The 19,891-nt window shown below is 27.0% G+C and overlaps 2 protein-coding genes across 3 annotated transcripts in view; both read left to right on the plus strand.

Annotated features, from left to right (window-relative positions):
- The window catches only part of LOC107442231 (uncharacterized), a 141,511-nt gene that overhangs the window by 77,313 nt on the left and 44,307 nt on the right, over positions 1 to 19,891 (plus strand). The gene's annotated exons all lie outside the window — the stretch shown is intronic.
- On the plus strand, positions 2,529 to 18,137 carry LOC107449283 (protein drumstick). 2 transcript variants are annotated; one of them, XM_071177075.1, is made up of 2 exons: positions 2,529 to 3,055; positions 14,837 to 18,137. In XM_071177075.1, exons 1-2 carry the CDS (start codon positions 3,052 to 3,054, stop codon positions 15,196 to 15,198), a joined length of 366 nt encoding a protein of 121 aa, XP_071033176.1. In that variant the 5' UTR covers positions 2,529 to 3,051; the 3' UTR covers positions 15,199 to 18,137. The 2 variants fall into 2 exon arrangements, 1 of the variants encoding a protein (XP_071033176.1); XR_011636044.1 differs by lacking the exon at positions 2,529 to 3,055 and adding an exon at positions 3,086 to 12,348 and having other exon boundaries at positions 14,837 to 14,978.

Here is a 19,891-nt window from a genome sequence, read left to right on the forward strand (position 1 = left end):
ATATTTTTATTAAAATTTGTGCACCGCAGCTTGGTTATTGTAGTTAGTACGCATAGATGCCAATACAGAAATATCCCCAATCCATCAGTACTATACCCATTAAAATTATTTTAATGAGTTAAATGTATTATTGTTTTCCAGATCCCTTTCCAGATATAAGATTCCATATGATGGCTTCAGGTCTGCTGACATCATCAGCAAAAGCATACCAGTGTGATATTTGTCTCAAAGAATTTACTACTTCCTATTCCTTACGCAGGCATCAAACGATTCATAATCCTAATTTTAAACCTTACAAATGTGCCGTTTGCCAAGCAAATTTCAATTGGAAAGATAATCTCAGAGCACACATGATGTGTGTTCACGGGAAGCAATATGATTCCGTATCAAACGACAAAAAACTCTGGAACAAAAAATCACTCTAAAAAGTTGATGATCGCTTTTTATTTACAGTGTTTAACAGTGATAAAATTTTTATCAAAGTTGCCTGTTTGCTTATTTTATTTTTGTTTGAAGTAAGAAGCTGCTTTCCAACTGGAGTCTTATCTTACACTTGTAAGTTTATGTTTATCCTATGTTTATTTTAACTTTTATTATTTTTTTAATGTGTTTTTTTTTGTTTAAATTTTATGAAATATATGTTTGTAAATAAGCACTGAAAATAAATTATTTATAAAGCTAAGTTGACTCAGATATTATTTTGTTTAGAATTTATTTGCAATTTTTTCTAGTTGAAAATTTATATTTAATAATAGGTATAAAACCTGCTTTTGATACTAAGCAAAATAAATATTAACTTTACCTATGTATATTAAATTCTGTTAAAAAAAAGTATTAATGAATATTGAATATTTCATTTTTTTTACTATTGTAAAAAGTTATGAATCATTGAATTACTTTTCTGGATTCATCTCCTGTTTTCTTTTGAAGATTTTTTGTTTCAGGGTACGTTTTTAAAAAGTGCTTATTTTTGATTTACATTTTTGAAAATCCCTTAAAGATGCTTTTTTTTATTCTGGGTTTGTAAAAAGTGCTTAAAAAGAGATTTTTTGTGTTGATTATCGTTCTAAATTACAAAAATGCTTGATTTTCTCAGCAATATTTATCAGAAACTAGTTATTTTATCATGATTATGTGAAGTTTGTGAAAATGTTTTTGAATTTTATTGATTTTCTGTTCATAAATTAAGAACTTCAAACCACTGAAGAAAAAATTTTTTTATTGCTGCACAGATCTTAATCAGGATTTTTTTTTGTTTTTTGGACAGTGATTAAAAATATTTTTTTGAGTGCTTAAAAGGTGCTTATTTCTTGTTGAAAAATCTGGCTACACACCCTGTGTTTTGATATATCTAACATTTAAAACTTTTCATTTCAATTTTAAATTCTCTTTGAAATACATTAAATATTTAAATTTTCCACTTTTTTCATAACAATAAATTTTTTATTTGACTATCAAATCTTTTTAAAAACATATAAAAATGAATATTTCATTTTACTATCGTAATAAGTAAATGAATAATTAATTGTTTGATTTATCTCTTATATATGTTAATACTATTTCCTTTTAAAGATTTGTTTTTACTAAGTTTAAGTAATCAAGGCAATCTCTTTTTATCATGATTTTTTTTAAATTTATTTTTCAGAATTTGTAAGGAAATATACAGCTTTAATAAACGATTATGTTTGCTTCAGATTTATGATAAAATAATTATTTTAATTAATTTTCTGGATAATTTAAGATAATTTATATGCTACTCTTTAAAGAATCATAAGTTTGAATCTTTATTTATTTGCATTGAAAGATCGATTGAATTACTTTAGATTATTCTTAAAGAAATATTAATTATAAGATATGGAAAAATTAGGTTAAATAGTATCCAGATTTAATAATCATTCATTATTTTGTCATAATAATCTAATTTTTTTTTAACTTACCAAAAATGCCACTTAACTACAGATTTTAGTTCCAATTTCTAAGATCTCAAATTTCTAAGAAGTAAAAACTTACGAAAAAAAATCCAATTTCTGAACTTTTTTAATGGCCTCTTAGTCTTAATATTTTTTTTTTAATTTGTGGTTGTTTTTTGTTTAAATTTTTCGTTTATAATAACTTCAGCTATTTGCTGAAAAATCTTTAAGTACTAAGACTAACCATAATAGAGTGATTAACTTCGATATTTTCCTGAGAAATATTTTGAAAAAAAAAAAATTAATATACGTAAAAAAATTGAATTAAATAAAAAAATTTTTAAACTTTTTATACTTTCTGTAATAGTACTGAAAGAGTAAATTTGGTCATTAATATTGATGAAAAAGAATTTTCAAATGATTGCTAAATGAACATAAGTATTATATTTAAATTATTATTTCTAAAATGTTTAACGTTACAAAAATCACTGCATCAAACGTCTTCTCTGAAGGATATATTTAAAAAAAAATTTGTATTCAAATGACTGTCTGTTTTCAATGTCTTTCTCCTATGTGGATAGTCGACCGCTTTGGTTATTTTTCTTTTAGCAGCCCCGAGCAAAGTGAGCAACTCAATGAAAGTTGTCAATGATCAAAGAATTAGTAATATTATTTACGGATGAGCTAACTGTCAAGTGATTTAAGTTCATAGCCTCTCCTGTGAAATGCAGGAGGCAGTTAGGAGAAAGTTCATACGGCGATTGCGATTTTAGAGATAGGCATGTCCATTTACAATTCTGAATTTTATAGAGAAAATTAGACGAGGTAAGTCCATGGGAATGGGATCAAGGCTGGACCACATTTTCCCTACAGCATCAGCAGTTTGGATTGTTTTTAACAAATTAGTCCCCCTATCAATATAGGAATAAATTTGATTATAAGGAAGGGCAAAAGGCGACTCTGGAAGCAAAAGGAGGATGTTCGACTATCCCGTGTGCCCTCTTATTTCCAGATGTATCGCAATGGTTGGAAATCAGTGGATATCTGAAATTTCACTTGATTGTATTGAAGTTGGTGCTGAGCAACTTCACTTTATTGTTTGCTGATTTCATATGTATCAAAGAATGCAAGGGGATTCTCCATGGGTAAGTGATAGTTTTCTTATAAATTTTGTTGTTTGTGATTTTTTTTATATGACTCCCTTCCTTGGATGAGCTTACTTAAAGTAGATTTTGATTTTTTGTTAAATTTTTTTTTTTTTTAGATTTTGCTTCTCCTTTCCCTTAATGAGTCTATATTTTTCAAGAACTGAAATTGTTTTATATATTACACCTGAGAATTAAAACAAAATTATTGATTTCAAAATGTTTAGTATTTTGATTGTAGATATAACAGGGGTTTCCAACTTACATGAGGCCGGGGGCCGCAATTAAAAACACCAGTCAAATGGCGGGCCGCAACTTTATCAAAATTTTATATAGGACTCTTTAATGTTTGAAGGAACATTAAATATTACTGTCAGATTTTTATCTAGTTGTACTAAACAAGAAGTATTGAATTACAAATAATAATAAATATTTTCTTGAATAAATATTTTCTTTTATGCAAAACCTGAGAAAAAATTTTTTTTGCACCATTGGTATGTTAAATTTCACAGAAATGAAGAAATTAGGTTTTTTATATAGGTTTTTTATAAACGAAAGAAAAGTATTTTAAACCCATATAGATTTTTTACAAAAATTGTCCGCAAGAAAGAACAACTGATATATTTTAGTTCGCGGGCCACAAAAAAAGGTTTCGTGGACCGCCAGTTTGTGACCACTGAGATATAACATAAAATTGTTATTTCTCAGAAGTTAGTTAGTTAATTAATTCATTTTTAGCCAGGGAGATGAGGATAAAAAATTTGCAATTAATCTAAAATTGCGTAGCGATGAATAAACAAGTACATCTGCATCAGTATATATATATATCTTTTTACTCTTTATTTTCTCATAATGAAGATGCATGTCTTATTTGCTATTATTCTTTGTATTTGAAACTATTTCCGATTTTAATATAACCCTGAAAAGTTTTTAATGTATCACTAATTCTCTTAAATTAAATAGAATACAGAACCGAGTCAAGAATGTGTTGCTTCTTTTATTTTTCAGATATTTCAAACAAATAAGAAAGAAGAAAAAATTCTGGAAAAAAAGCTTTTATTTACCTACATGTAAAATTCTTTTTGTATATTGATCATCAAAAACAACTTTAAAGCTCCATTATCACAGTGTTTCTTTCTTTTTTGTATTTTAATGAGAGCTTAGAAAAAAGATTTTAGAAATGATTATTAGTGTATTTGATGCAGGCCCGTACCCAAGTGGGAGAGAGAAGACAGTGGTGCTAGGTGGAGCTCAGCCCCACCTAGCGGAGAGAAACCTATTTTAAAGTTAAAAAGTGCTTTGTCAATAACTGATTTAAAAAAAATTTAATTTATTTTTCAAAGACTTGATCGATTAGCTTCGAGTATCTTCTATTCCCCCTCTTTTTTGTCATACTTGTTTTGTGCACCGTTCATTTATCTAATGTATGTTACTCAGTGTCGTTTACTTTTGGCGCAGTATAGCCGATTTCGGATTTTTAGCCATTAAACTCTTCATTTGATCCAATTCAAATTGAAAATATTAGTTAGCTATATTTCAAACAATTGATGCAATATGATCTTTTTCCCCCCGATGTTAATGCGAGTATGTCTTACATAAGTTGATCTGATGAACAAATGATATCAGGCAGGTAGGTTAACAAATATCGTTCTTCTATTTCCTGATTTTCCTTGTATTAATGTAAACGTTGTTCAAGGACATAGAAAACATTAGATAACCTTAGCCTCTAATCAATTCAAATAAGAAAAAGACTTTTTCTTAACATAACGCATCTTTAAAGACTTGATAACACAGGAACGTATTCTACAAACACTTATTTAAGTGTGCAATTTTTAAAAAAATTTATTTTTGATCTAGTCAACATTTTATTTTTCTTTAATCGATTCCGTGTCATACAGATTTAATCTATAACGGCTGTACGTGATGACTCAGGGGATAGAGCGTTTGCCTCCCAATGAGGTGAAGCGGGTTCGAATCCCAGCGATGGCTGGTCGATACGAATCCCTCCCGGCTCGCACCAGCCATATTACTGGCTTAAAATATCCTCAGTGGTAGACGGATCATTCATGAGTTGGAGTCCCCTTGCTCTCTGGCTAATCGTGGGAAGTTTTCATTGTTTTCCTCTCCATATAACGCAACTACGGATCAGTTCTATCAAAAAAGTCCTCTATGAAGGCTAATTTCTCCCAATACTTAATCCAGGAGTTTCCTTGTCTTCCGAATAACGTTCAAAATTACAAAGCTACGGAATTGAACTTTGGTAGCCGAAAACTCAAAATTGGATCGCCTGTTTAACGATGGTTATAAAATATATTTACTTTCAAGTTGGCGAAAGTTTAGAAACTATAAGTAGAAAAAACAGAAAATACTATACAGTGAAAAAAAAAAATTAAAGCCACATTCGTTAAAAATGGGTTGATAAAGTAAGTTAAATATGAACATAATGAAACATTCTTAGTTTTCTGTAGCAGTTGGGAAAAAAATTAAATTAAAATTTTGTTTGTTTAAAATGTGCGTTACTTTCAAACATGAATCTGTTTGCGGACTTTGAGGGAGCACATGATATGCTTCAATGAAAACCATGAAAATAACAATCCCAAGGAATCCATAAATTTAAAAGATCTTTTAAGAAGAAATTCAAAATTCGCATAAGTCAATTGAAATTATGCCTGCTATAACATTACTCATTGATTATTTGATTTTTTTATTTGCTCTGCAAAAACTAAGAGAAGTTAAAATAAAAATTGACTTGTAAATTAAAAAAAAAGGTTAAAATCTACACAAATGTTAATGCATGCTTTTTACATTGAATGTTACTAGAAATTATATCAAATTTACTTATTTATGAAGCTGATATTTAAAATAATAGTAAGTAATATTTTAATTATTATTATAATTATATTTTATGTGGTGAAGAAACCGAAAGAGGACGGGAAACGGGAAAAAAAATGCTTAAAATATATTTGTGGCTAAAAAGAAAAAAAAAATGAAAAAGCGGAGAAGGGTGGATGTTAATGGGGTGGTAAAAAATAGGGGTGTAAGCATATACTTAAAAAAAAAGAAATTGTTAGAAATATATTATGTGGCTAAGAAAACGAAAGAAAATCTCCCCCTTTTTCTTATTTTTTCAAAAAGTAAAGAAAAATGAGAGGAAAAAAAAGGGTGGAGATAAATTTTATAAGCAGGTTTCACTTAATTTATAGACCAACCCTATAAAAACTTCGCGCACTAATCCGTTCTCAGAATGGATATTTACCTTTTCTGAAATTTCTCTACATATTCTATAGATTTTACAAATGAAAGCAGCACCCAGTCATTCAATTATTCGCAAAGAGTATAGGAAGGGTAAAAGAAACAAGAGTCTTCTCTATCATCTAATTTAAAATCAAAATAATAGATCCCCCTTCCTTCTCTGGGAGTCCTTATTAATGTGTTTCTTTTTTTATCAATTGTTATAATATTTTTAAAGTTCTTTAGTTTCGAATTTCAAAATTTCAGTATATGTATTGCGCTTCGCTGCTGTTCTACAAAAAAAGAAACTGCTTAAAAGCATAATTTCCTAAATACTAATTGTATCCATATGTTTCCAATTTTATTTTTATTGATATATTTGAATTGTGGTCTTTGTTTGTTTATTTCCTTACATATATATTTTAAGTTAAGTATCCATTATCCAGCGATGACACAATTTTTTTTTTTGTTAATTAAAATATTTAGAAACTGAAAAAAGGAGTTTGAAGCTTAGTTAAAATGATTTTATACCTTCAGTTCTTAATAAACTGATTTCACTTTTGCCAGAGTCTAATTAGATAATTTAGGTATTCTATTTGATTTTAGAGGTTGGAAAAGAAACCTTTACTTATCACATTCGTATCGCGTCGACTCAGTGTGTCAATCTGAGGATTTTAAAATTTTAGCTGGATTTTGGGCTTATGACACACATCTAGAATTGCCGGGATGGGAGGTCACGCGATGTCTCTGTGACCTCCCAAAGATTATCACTAAGATTATCAAATATTATTATAATTCGTTTGACCATTCTGCAAATGAACGAAATTTCATGTTCTCTCTCTTTATTTTAAAATGTACTGTGAAATGAGTCGATATTATACCTTTATTTAACCTTTTCAAATAGCAATAATAAAAATGTATATACAACAAGTATCAGTTGAGGTATCCATTCCATAATTCTTATATATCTTCCGCAATAAATCAAATACCGTCATTGAAGAGGCCATTTTTTCAATCGCTTGTCATGGAGCTTCTATTTACGAATACAAACGAGCCAGTTTCATCAGAAATTTGGCGTCAAGACATGAATTAGCTCATCTTCAAAAAACCCTCGCATGTTTCTTTTATGAAAAAGAAAAAATCGAAAAGTATATTTGCGAATGAGTAATGACAATTTGGTTAGTAATATTGGTGAATGTTACACTTAGTTGAAAAAAAATTATTAATTGTAATTACACATATGTTTTAATGAATTAGGTATTTCTTACGGCAAAAACGTTCATCACGTAGATGAATCAAGGGTACTTCAAAAAAAAAATTTTAAGAGAGGGCCACCAAGAGAAAATAAAAATAAAATCCAAAATTGTCTATTTTTTTTAATTTAAAAAAATTTTTTTTTACATGCCTCCCTTGGAAATTTTCACAAATAAATTTAATAAATGCTATTAAACCCAGAGTTTAAGGCATGACATTTAAATTTTTAAAAATCATGTAAAAATGACGCTCTTATTTAAATAGATGAACTAGAAAAACAGAAAATTCCTTTTTTTTTATTATTTTAATTTTGTTGTATTTGTGTTCATTTATTAGTTTAATTTTAAAATAATTTTTATTTTTTTGCAGAATACACCATGCAAATATATTAGTTCAATAGCATAAGATTTAAAAATTCAACTTTACTGCTCAGTTGGCACATTATTATTACATAATAAAGATGTATAATTAGTTAAAATTATAATATTTTGAAGCAAAATGTAACTGTCCATTTATTGACTTTTTCAGACAATATCACTTTTCTGACATCCTTGCCTTGGGGGGGGGCGACCTTGGAAATAAAAGGGGGTGCGGGGAGATTTTTTGGATTGAAAGGGTCTCAGATGGTGACCGATAAATGAGTTTTATTTATTTATATATTTTTGCGTGAAAAAAAATATTTTTATCATTTATTATGTTATCTTTTTACCAGACTGATAAAATCTATTACTGGTAGAGTTTTGTAACCTTATTTACCATACCTGAATACGTTTCTATTTTCTTTCATTATGCTTAACTACCTATTTTAGGGCCCCATGAGTGGATCCATTGAGCATTCTATTTTATCCAACAAAGTAATCACAATCTTTTCTGCTAATTACGAAGAGTTAGTATTCCTTTAGTAAAAATGCTTTAAGTGGCATAAATCGTTAAAACACCTTCATTTTTTTCCCTTTTAAAATAAATATGAATCCTCAAAACGTATCATATTTTTTTTAATTTTATTTTTCTTACTTGATACGTGCTGTGGTTCAGGCGATAGAGCACTCACCTCCCAATGAGATGACACAGGTTCGAAATCCAGTTGTAACTGGTTGATACACATTTTTTAGTTATACTGGTTGATTCTGCTCAATGCTCGCTCTGATCACAGTGCTGACGTAAAATATTCTGAGTGGTGGGTTAGAATCCCCTTATCGTCGGGCTAACAGTGGAATATTTTTCTCTCAATGTAGCACAAATGCGGGTTAGACCCATCAAAAAGTCCATCACAAAACTAATTTGTAATAATGCTAAATCAAGGAGCTCCCTTGTCTTCTGGGTCGGGTTTAAAATTATGTCTGCGAAGTTGAATATTGATAATCGTAAACTTAAAATTGGGTCGACTGTTTAAGGCCGGTTATAAAAAATAAAATACTTCTTATGTGCAATGCCTGCATCACTCGTTAAAAAATGCAGATTTGGGGAATGTTAATTAATTATGGTAGAGTCTTTCAAGTTTGGCAACAGACAGTTCTCTGTGTCTCCACACTATGTGCGGGTGTATTTAATGATAAGCCTAGAAGAAAATAATAATTACAAAGCCTAATAAGCTAAGTTATTAACTAATTCATTACATAAAAGTAAAGGAAGATCAAAGCATTAAAATTAACAAATAACTAACCGACACAGGCTATTGTGTACTTAAGGAACTTTACGTACACAACAATAACTATGTTAATATTTCGTTAAAACACCTTCACGGTTAAAATTTTATTTTGCGTGTAACGTGATTTGTATACTAGCTTATGTCTAAAAGGTTTCAATGTGATTAAGTAAATGATTTAATAAAATATGCATTTAATTGCGAGTCAAGTAATTGTGTGGCTCAGGTTATTGCGCAAAATTTGAATTTAATATGTATAATGGGATATAAATTGAAAGCGTGAATGTTGCTTGCGTATTATATTTAGGAGTCTTCTTTAATTAAAAACTAGGCGTAGTGTGGAAGAAATTTGGATGCACACGTTTTCTTTATACTGAAGCAAATATAGTTGTGTTTATTTTAAGTGAAACAATGCAAGGTATGATTCATGGAATAACTTCTTTTAAAACTAAGATACTATATAAGATGTACGCAAAAAAAAAAAAAAAAAAAAAAAAAAAAAAAAAAAAAAAAAAAANAAAAAAAAAAAAAATAATAATATGTCTTAAAATTTAAAGAAGAATTTTATGGATATAGGATATAAAAAAGAGAGTCCAAATCAATATCCAAAACATGGGAAAAAGTTATTATAAATTGATTTTATTTTAATCTTTTATTTGGGACATTTCAGGAAAATAGCATTCATTATAATGTATAATCCTAATTTAACCATAAAATTCTCTCGAAATGCGTGAATAGGAAACTAAAAGAATGAAATTTTTACTTCATATTTTTATATAACTTGAAAATTTTTAACAAGCTTTGCACCATTCGGTCTTCTCCAAGTTCGGTGCCGAATTTTCAAGGGGCTATTCGATAATTTAATAAAATATTTTAGAACACATTTTATTCAAACATTGAAAAAATAAAATTAAATAAAAATCTTAAGCTAAAGTTAATTAGAATTAAAAAAGAATATTTCCTTTCAAAAGAAATTTATGGCAACAACTGGTTAAAAGGTATAAGAATATTAAGCATAATTCCATTAATTAATTTTTCCGTAGAAATTTATACTTCAAATAAATCGGAAGATAAATTTCGAATTTAAAACAAGCTCCTTCTACAATTTGAGCATTTTGAAATAAAAATAAATTCAATGCTAATAAAAGTTTAACAAAGAAGAATAAGTATCTATAAAAACTATTACACTATATTGAAAAATTATTACAAGAACAAATTATGTATATCTATACACATATTATTAAACTGCTCTGAATAACTACTAACTACAATCATACACTAGCAATAGTGCTTGAATTTTGAATAATTGAAATGGTTTCTTTCGAACCTTCAATTTAAAAAAAATCATTAAATAATATTTAAGGCTTGTTTTACATGAAATTATTTTGTTAATCATTTATAAACCATTTAAAATTTTTAGTTATTGATAAATATCTATTTGTGGGGTTCGTTTTCTTATTTTAGAAATAATATTGAAAAAGATCTACAGTTTTGGAAAATTATTATTGAAATGTAGTTTTTGAAAAAGGTAGGAAGTATTTTTCCGAATGAAAATTTTAAAAATGTAGTTTTGGATTAACGTGATCCCTAAAAGCCTTCACGACGCTATGGCTACGCCTCTGTTTTTAATCTACAAAAGGTAAATATTATGATAAATCAGTTACATAAGTTTTTAATAAGCTATCACCTATCAATAAAGGCTAAAGGGGAAAAGTATTGTTTGTGATCAATAAATCGTAAAGTGATAACTGATGCAGCGGGTATAAAATCCTTTGGATTGTCTTAGAAATATGCCGTGAAAATATAATTTACGATTACAAGTCAATAGCTACAGAAAAATAAATGATTTACTATATAATCTTTTAAATTCCAGTTATTTTGTGTAAAATGACTGCCTTAATTAAATTTAGTCATTTTACTATTTTGTTAAAACATAAAAAAAAAAACATTTATATTTTAAAGTATATATTTTTTAACATATATATTTTAAAGTAATATCTTTTTGTTAAACAGAGGGAAAAAAAATTCTAAATCTTATTGTTTTTATGAATCGAAATGATGCGAATTTAAATTTTGTGACCATATAATACTTCGCAATCAGACATAGAAATTTCATTTATTGTAAAAAGGTTTTTAAAATTACTATAATAAAGTTCGGAGATAGTAACAGTAATAATTATTAAAACCTTGTTAATTGTAAATACACTGCATTTAGCTTTACATGTTCTTAAAATGAATATTTTATTTCCAATTCTATTAACCCGTAAAAAAGAAAGAACTTTAAGAACAAACAAATAAAGCCATAGTTAAAAACAGATTAATTGCTTTTATATATTCAGGAACGTAGATTTATTTTATTTTTTTAGTTTAAAACTAGATAAAGGAACAGTTGAACGGAATGCTTAAAATTTGTTTCCAAATTAAAAAACATTTTATGACTTATTTGCTAATAGATTTGATACATTTAACGTTTATTATATAATAGCAGTTGCATTTTAAATGAAGTTATGCCGCTTTTTTAAATCATTCGTTAATTATTTTCAATAATTATAAATTCTCGTTTCATTAACGGCGTTTCTTTCTTTTTTTTCAACTTTCATCCCAGTTAAGATTTAATAAAAATAGGATGATTCGAGAACTTTTTTCTTAAATGATGAATTTTAAATTATAATTATTCATTGAAAAATTAAAAGTTTTATTCAGTAGAAAATGCATTAACTTATTTTTAGATTCGTTTTGTTTCGAAGCTGCTTTTTTTTAAAAAATTCAAAATATATATGTATGCGTTGATTAAAGTATTCATTTGTTAGTAGAGGATTAAAAAAAAAAATGTTTAAAATGTCGATTTATTTTGTAACAAGTAAAAGAGGCGAGTAAAAGGAGAGGGAAATAATAAGTTCGCAGGAAAGGAAAATGATTCACTCTGTCGGTTTTTCCTTGTATAGAGAGAGCTATCTGCTGAACTCCAGGGTTTCGCAATTCTTGCAACTTGTTCCTCGTGCGACCGCGGATTGGGCTGGCCTAAAAACGGCTGGGAAAAAACCGGCTACGCGAATATTTTCCTTCTTTTTCTGGAGCAGGCGTCTCAGCTCAAACAGCACGTACATTCCGTGACGTCAGAGGAGAAAAGTTGACTCCCATGTCTTTTCCATATCCTGTTTGGGTTGTTTCCTTTTTTGTTTAGTTCTTTTTCTTTTTCCGCTTTCGTCTTTCCCGGAGTTCTTTTCATTTCTTTTTTTATTTTTTCCCCCTCGAATCGTTTTCTCTACGGTCCTGGCGGATTGTCAGTTTTGTTGGCGTCCGCCATTAAAACTGTTTCCCGGAGGTAAGTATAGAACTTTTTTTATCGTCGTTTCTGCGCATTTCGGAGACCTTTGCCTGTTGACTCGATATTTCGAGATCATCTTGAAGATTGTTTGTGAAGTTAGAAAGATATTTGAGAAAAATCTAACAGGCTGTACACAAAATAGTGTTTTCGGCTATACAGGTGGTAGATTTTGAATCGCACAAGTTGCCACCAGATGGCTGAGTGTAGTATGTTCTTCAGAAAGTGAATATTTTCGAAAGTAAATGGGGTTTGGAATGCTGGAATTTTGTTTATACTTTAGTGGGAGCCTAGAACTTTTTTTTTTTTTATTATTATTATTATTATATTTCACTAATCACCTTGAGCGCTGACCCATGCAACTCTATTATAAGTGTGATAGCACAAAAGAAATATTTATTTTGCTTATTATTTTAAACAAATTTAAAAATTTGTATTAATTTCCATTTATATTATTAAGTTCAAAAACACATTATTTAACTTTTTTTAAAAATTTGTGCAGGTTTTCTTGCAAAAAAATATACTATTAAAAGCGCATTTTTGTAGAGAAAGGGTCTAAGAAATAACTTTTTATTATTTCCTCTTTGCTTTCGTGTTCCATAAAATTATTTAAAAATATTTCCAACCAAGTTGTACAAATAAATTTTAAATTATTTGCGCAATCAAATCGTGAGTTAGTACAAATGTTTTACCTTTGCATAAAACTTAGATTTGGTGTGAAATTATGTAAATAAACAAATTTTTTCTGGGCATGTGAAAGCATAAATTTTTAATACTGTAAAAATGAGAGAATATTGAGAATTTTGTTTTTATTTGTGCTTGAATTTGATTCTAATGTTGTGATTGACTATCAGTAATTTTTAACTGACTTAATTTAATCACTGATAAACAATTAAGTGTTTTTATTTATTTATTTAATCCGTTATAAAACTTTTAACATTTATTTTCAATGTTTTAATTATTAGGTTATTTTCTGCGGAAAATTTTAACTTCATAAACTGCTAATTAGTAATTTTAATTTGTAAACTTTCGTGTTTGAAATATTATAAAACTTTTAGCATTACACAAAAATGCTTTTATTCATAATTTTTAATTCTTTTTGGCTATTTAATTTGATGTTACTGTTTTATTTTTATCCTTGTTTTATATTAATTAAGTTTGTTGATTGATTGTTTTATTAATTATAATTTTGACTGAATTATTGAACTATAATTTTTAAAAAATATGGTTTTCTATGCATAATACACATTTTGTTTCAGAATATTTCTATGCATGTTTTCATGACTCATTTTATTGTGTGTTTTCTTTATAATTTGTCTAAATTTTTCTCAAAACTGTATATTTTCATTTTATAATTTTGCAATAATTTGTTATTTGTTATCCTGTTCAATTTTTTATTTCATTCAGTTTTATACAAAAATATTTATTCTTTAGTTATGTGTTTTTTAGCTATTTTATAGTTTACTTATATTTATAGTTATTGTTATTCATTTTTATAGCTCTTTTATCTTATGTTTTCATAATTATTTATTAGTTTTCAATTTAAATTATGCATCTATATTTTTGATTTAAAGTTTTATTCATAGTTTCTTAGTATTTCCAAGTTTTGTGTTATCTACTTTTTTTATGTACATTTTTTACGATGTAGAATTTTTCATTAATTATTACTTTTATATTGTATATTAAGGTATAATAATGATTTATTTTCATATTTTGTATTATTCCTTTCATTTAAATAGCTTTTGTATTTTGCTTGATTATTTTTTTATCAGTTTATAATTTGAGAATGTGACTGCTTTGCTTTAAAAAATGGGGATATTACTGTATCTTTATCTGCCAACTACAATCGCCAAGGCGCCAAATTGATTTTCAACGGGGGGAAAATTGAAAAAAAATAAATATAGAGGCTTGCTCGGGGTTGACTATGCGTTATACCCCTTAAGTTGGTCCCTTTTTGGGATGTTTTTTTTTTTTAGTTTCTTACGTGCCGCTGCCCGGAAGTTGGCAAGACTTGGCAATTATTCAGCCACAGATCATGATACGGAAATCTTCCATCTAAAATAACTTGTGTTTTGTAAGATGATTTTGGGGGAAAATTCTGTTTAGGATCCTGTGCCAGAATCTGCGATTATTTAAAAAAATAAATTTTAAATAAAAAATCACAGAATGAGGCATAAACCAATTCTGCATATAAATTTTAATGAAGTGTATTTGCTAAAGCCAAGCAGTGGCACAATAAGGATCCATTACAGAAATATCCCTTTATTTTTCTGTAAAAAACTTGATGATATAAAGTTGAATAATTTTTATGCATTTGTATTTTTAGATTTGAAAAAAGATCCTAATCTGAAGAGAGCCGATTTTGACAAAATACTATCCGAATTAGATGAACCAATATGCCCTTACTGCAAACGGATATTCTCCAGCCGTGGTAATTTGAGGAGACACATGGAAATTCACATCATGAGCGATCGTAAAAGATTTGAATGTGATATATGCTTAAAGAAATACAAGCGTAAAGATTATCTGAAAGAACATAAAATGACTGTACACAGTCCTAAAAACAAGTGGAAGTTTTTACGGGTAACGACGAACGATGATTACTGCAGGGATTATAGCATGAAAGATACTTTCAGGAACAATCCTTTATGTTTAATGAAAGATGTTTTCTCTGGGGATGAGCGGTAATGCGAAGTTGATTGTGTCATTTAGACGTTATTATTGTGCTTCATAATAGATATTTAAGCTCAAGGTTTTGGTTAGCTCAATGGTTGTATTCAAATACAATTATTTTTTTGAATTCTTCATTAATTATTTTTTTTTCTGCTAGTTTTTTTTACAGTTATTTTGTTTCACTAATATTTTTTTTGATAACTATGATCCGTAAAATAATTCATCCGTTTCTATGCCGAAGTCTTGTAGTAGGAAAAAATACGAATTTCTGGTTCAAATATCTCATGAATGTTATAAATATGGAAGATACTTAATTTTTTTTTTTGTGGCTGTTTTTCAGTAGTACTAAAAAGTATGAATCTCCCCGTAAATCAGTTGTAAGTTTGTAAAAATTAGGATTATAGATGTTCATTCTTGCATGGTGACTGAAATTAAAATTTTATGTGTGAATGACGTAAAAACTATGGCAAATTTTTTCTTATTTATTGCCAATAATTGGTTACTTACATTATTTTTTGTATCAACTTTTAAGGTAGGGATTTACACTGTATTAGTATGTAAAATTTGGAGTTCATTAAAAAAGTTTAAATAAATGGTGAAAATAAGCTGAAATTGTATTCAGAGAGAGAAAACTATGTAATGAAATGGGGGTTATCGTGTTTTGTCACGTCAACTACAATCACCAAGGCGCCAAATAGATTTTAAACTTATAAATTAAAAAAAAAGATTTTTGCCCAGGGATGACTACTAGTTACACCCTTCTAATGGGTCCTCTTGTTTTATTTTTTAAAATTTCTCATAACCACTACCCTGAAGTTGTCAAGGCTTGGTGATTATTCTGTTGCAGATCATGATATGGAAATCTGCCCTATGAAATATACATATTTATAACATTTTCAGTATTTATTCTAAAATTTTGCATTTTTTTGCAACAATTTAATATTTTGAACAGATAAAAAAATAAACAGGACATATTGATTAAAATTAATAAATCAAAACTTGTATCTTTCATTAGTTTATTTTTTCAAGTTCTCATGAAAGAAATATATTTAAAAATTTTTTCTTTTCATACTCTTCATTTATGAAATGGATTTTAATTTCATTTTTGTAATTTTATGGTGGGACATTTTAAAATTAATGTGCCTGTTTAAGTTAAAATAGATATATTTGCTCAAGTTTAAATTCTTTCAAAAATACTTCTGCCAGTAAATAAAACAGTATTAACTTTTACCGAGTTGCTTTTATGTATATATTGTTATTCATTTTTTTGTAAACATTGTTTTGTTCTTAATTTTCATGCAATCTGTAAATAATTGATGTTACTCATTGTTACATAACTTTATAAACAGTAACTTGAATCTTTTTTCAATCTTGCTGTCAAAAATGGGATATATTTGTTAAAAGCCGCTTTTTCAATGCCAATAACAGTTTTTTTAAATGGTGGATGAAACTAAAAATTCACTTATTAGTAAAAATAATATATAAGAATTAAAACAATGTTCATTTCTGTGTTGCCCATTAAGAAAACCACTTCTAAGTTGAGCAATATTTTTTGGGTGAAAAAATATGCTATCTTCTGTAATACTCTGGGAAAGTATTCAGTAGTTACAATTCGATACTAAGATAAAAATACTTTTTAAGTATGCGATAAAATATATTGTTTTTATTATCTTTTATAAGCTTTACTATGCTACAAAATATGCTTTTCACAATTTGCATGCTTGTTGAATTTTTATAATTGAATGTACTAATATACAAACTTTAACAAGTGCCTTTATATTTTAAATCAATAGTTATGTCTATAATACCATTGTGCCTTATGTAAGTGATGCGTATGTTTAAAATGCATTGTGTCTAGATATTTTGACATTAGTAAGATTAAATACTGTTTATATAGCTTACTATTCAGTAAAAATTCTCAAAAACCTTAAAAAAAATCCTCAAACTTCATGAGGATCTGTCCATTTTTAAAATATAAATTTAATATTTAAGATATTGAAAATAAATAAATAATGAAATTTTAAACTCGTATTTATTTTTATTTTGCATGCATTTCCAATTTTCAGTCTGGTCCAATCAAAATTATGCTATAACTCAAGGAGTTCTTATAAATATTTATGTAATTTGTTTTCAATTTTTATGAAGCATTTTTTTTTTCTTGTGTATTTTTGTATCACAACTTTATAGTAATAGGAAAACATCAACATTTTTATTCTTTGTTGGTAATAAAGTGTCAAAACAAGATGTTGCCTAAATGTAAATAATTTTTTTTCTGTTGTTTTATCTTAAACAATTACATTGTTTTTAAGTAAAATTTGATTAAGGTCATAATTTTGAGTTTATTATTTAAAAGGAATTAATTTTGTGAGTGTGCATTATTAGTGTATGCATTAAGAGTATTTTAAAAATTAATTATCAATGTGTTAAAAAAGTAGATTGCAATTAGTTTCTTATTTTTACATCTCAATATTTTATTGGTTGATAGTTTTTTAAAATTGTTCTTGCCAATACTTTTAACATAAAGTACAAAATTGTGCACAATTGCACTTAAAAATTGTGGTTCCATTTATTTCTAAATGGGTACTAGCTTTGTATTTTTATTAAACAATGGAAGACTGCAATCTTTTTTTCAATAAGCATTTTATCTGTTTATGTTTTCTTTAATTCATACATGTTATTGTTTTACAAGTTGTTTAGCTGATGTTTTATCTTGTATATCTTTTAAAGTTTTTGCTTTAAATGTTTTGTGAATGAAATGTTATATCATATCATACTTTGTATATGCAGTTACTTTGTTGGTTTTGTTACATATATTAAGTTTGGCAGATCAAACATGCAAATGAATCATGATCAAAATTCTTTTATATCTGTTTGTAAGTTTTTGTTTTTTTGACTGGATATGGGTACCTTTTGTATATTTAACAATTATGAATAAAAAATCTTCCATATATGAAGCTTTTTAGTTTTATTGTGTTGTTTTTTTAATTAAACACAGAATAAGAGTGATTGCACATTAACTAACAAATAATATTTGTCAAAAAATTTTCTTGAAATTTTTTTCCTTCAATATAGTTTATTTCTTCCTTTTGTAAAGTTATATTCAATATTCCTTGAATACCTTAACTTTTAGGATTCAATTGGTCTGATAGAATTACTCTGCAGTAAAAAACAGTCATCTAATTTTAGACAAAATCTTTATTATAGCAAGTTCTAAGACTTTAATTGTTTTAATACTTTAACTAGTAAATATTAAAAATAGTCTAATTCTTCTTATAGCTAAAAAATTTTAAATTTCCTAACCAATTTGTTTTAAAGTATTTTGCCTGTCTTTTTGTAATAGAAATTTTGTTAATTTCATTAAAAATTGTTAAAAAGTTTTTAGGTAAATTTTGGCATTGTTATAAAATGTTTACTTGTGCAAAAGTTCTTTCACCCATTTAATGCTTTTGTTCAAATCAACAAAGTTCAAAATTAGATTGAAGACATTTAAACAGAGATTTTGTTTATTTGAACTCATTTGATATACCTTTGATAGTTTTTTTTCAGCACACTCTTTTTTTTATTTTTTTTTTATTTGATTCATTGCTGTGATAGCTCGTAAATTTTTATTCATCCGAGTTAAGAACAGAAAGATATTGTTAAAGTTTTCGGAAAGTATGTATAAAGGATAACTTTATTTTTTGAAAAACTGTACACTGAAAACAAAATTGCTATGAATTTAAAAATTATTGTCAAAAAGTAGTTAAATATCTGTTTCTGTTATGAAATGAGTTTTGAAATAATTTGAGTTTGGAATTGATTACCTTAGTGAAAATTTCTAGTTTTCGTACTACTTCACTTTTAAAAATTTATATTAAAGTATTTCAGATTTACATACACACCTTTGAATAGTTGTGTTTAAATAGACAAAAATATTTTATTTTTCATTTAATCAGGTAATAAATTTAATACCATTGGAATATAACACCTCATCAGTTATAGTAAATTTGATAATCCACTGGAAAAGTAAGTTATTATTTTTTGTTGCATAGTTTAAAATATTAATTCTATTTAATTTCGCAAAATTACTTGAGTGAGGAACTGTACATTGTATATTTCACGCTATGCTCTTAGAAAAATAAGTTAACCTTTATGAAGCCTCTGACTATGAAATGGACTTGCTGTAAAGTCACCTATACATATTTGTTTTCCTCAATATTATGGATACAGTATAATAGCTAATTTCTTTTTTAATATTCCAAAACTAACTCAGACTTGAGCATTATTTATTTAAGTTCGAACCGAATTTTAATTCGGAACTTCATCGGTCTAAATTTTCTTCTTCAAAAATTTAATACCCAATTCTTCATTCAATTTAAAAATTTATTTTCTTTTCTTGAGTACTAATCGCTTTATTTTATTGACACTTTTGCTGTGATTTATCAAGATAAATCAGATTATTTATTTTTAAGCATGATGTTTATGTAAAAAAATAGTTATATTAGTTTCCTATATTAATATAACACTATTTTTCATAATTAGGGAATGAAGAAAAAAGATTAAGAAATATTATGACATAATTGTTTTTAGCATTAGGAACAATTTAATTTGAAAGAAATTTTTAATTTATAGAAATAAAGTTTTACATAAATCAGGTCATATGAAGGAAAATAAAATTGGATTATATAAATATACATAATTTTAAAAGTTTTTGTAAGTTTTAAAATTA

Source organism: Parasteatoda tepidariorum, chromosome 2 (genome assembly GCF_043381705.1).
Source record: "Parasteatoda tepidariorum isolate YZ-2023 chromosome 2, CAS_Ptep_4.0, whole genome shotgun sequence".
In the NCBI taxonomy this organism is placed as follows: domain Eukaryota; kingdom Metazoa; phylum Arthropoda; class Arachnida; order Araneae; family Theridiidae; genus Parasteatoda; species Parasteatoda tepidariorum.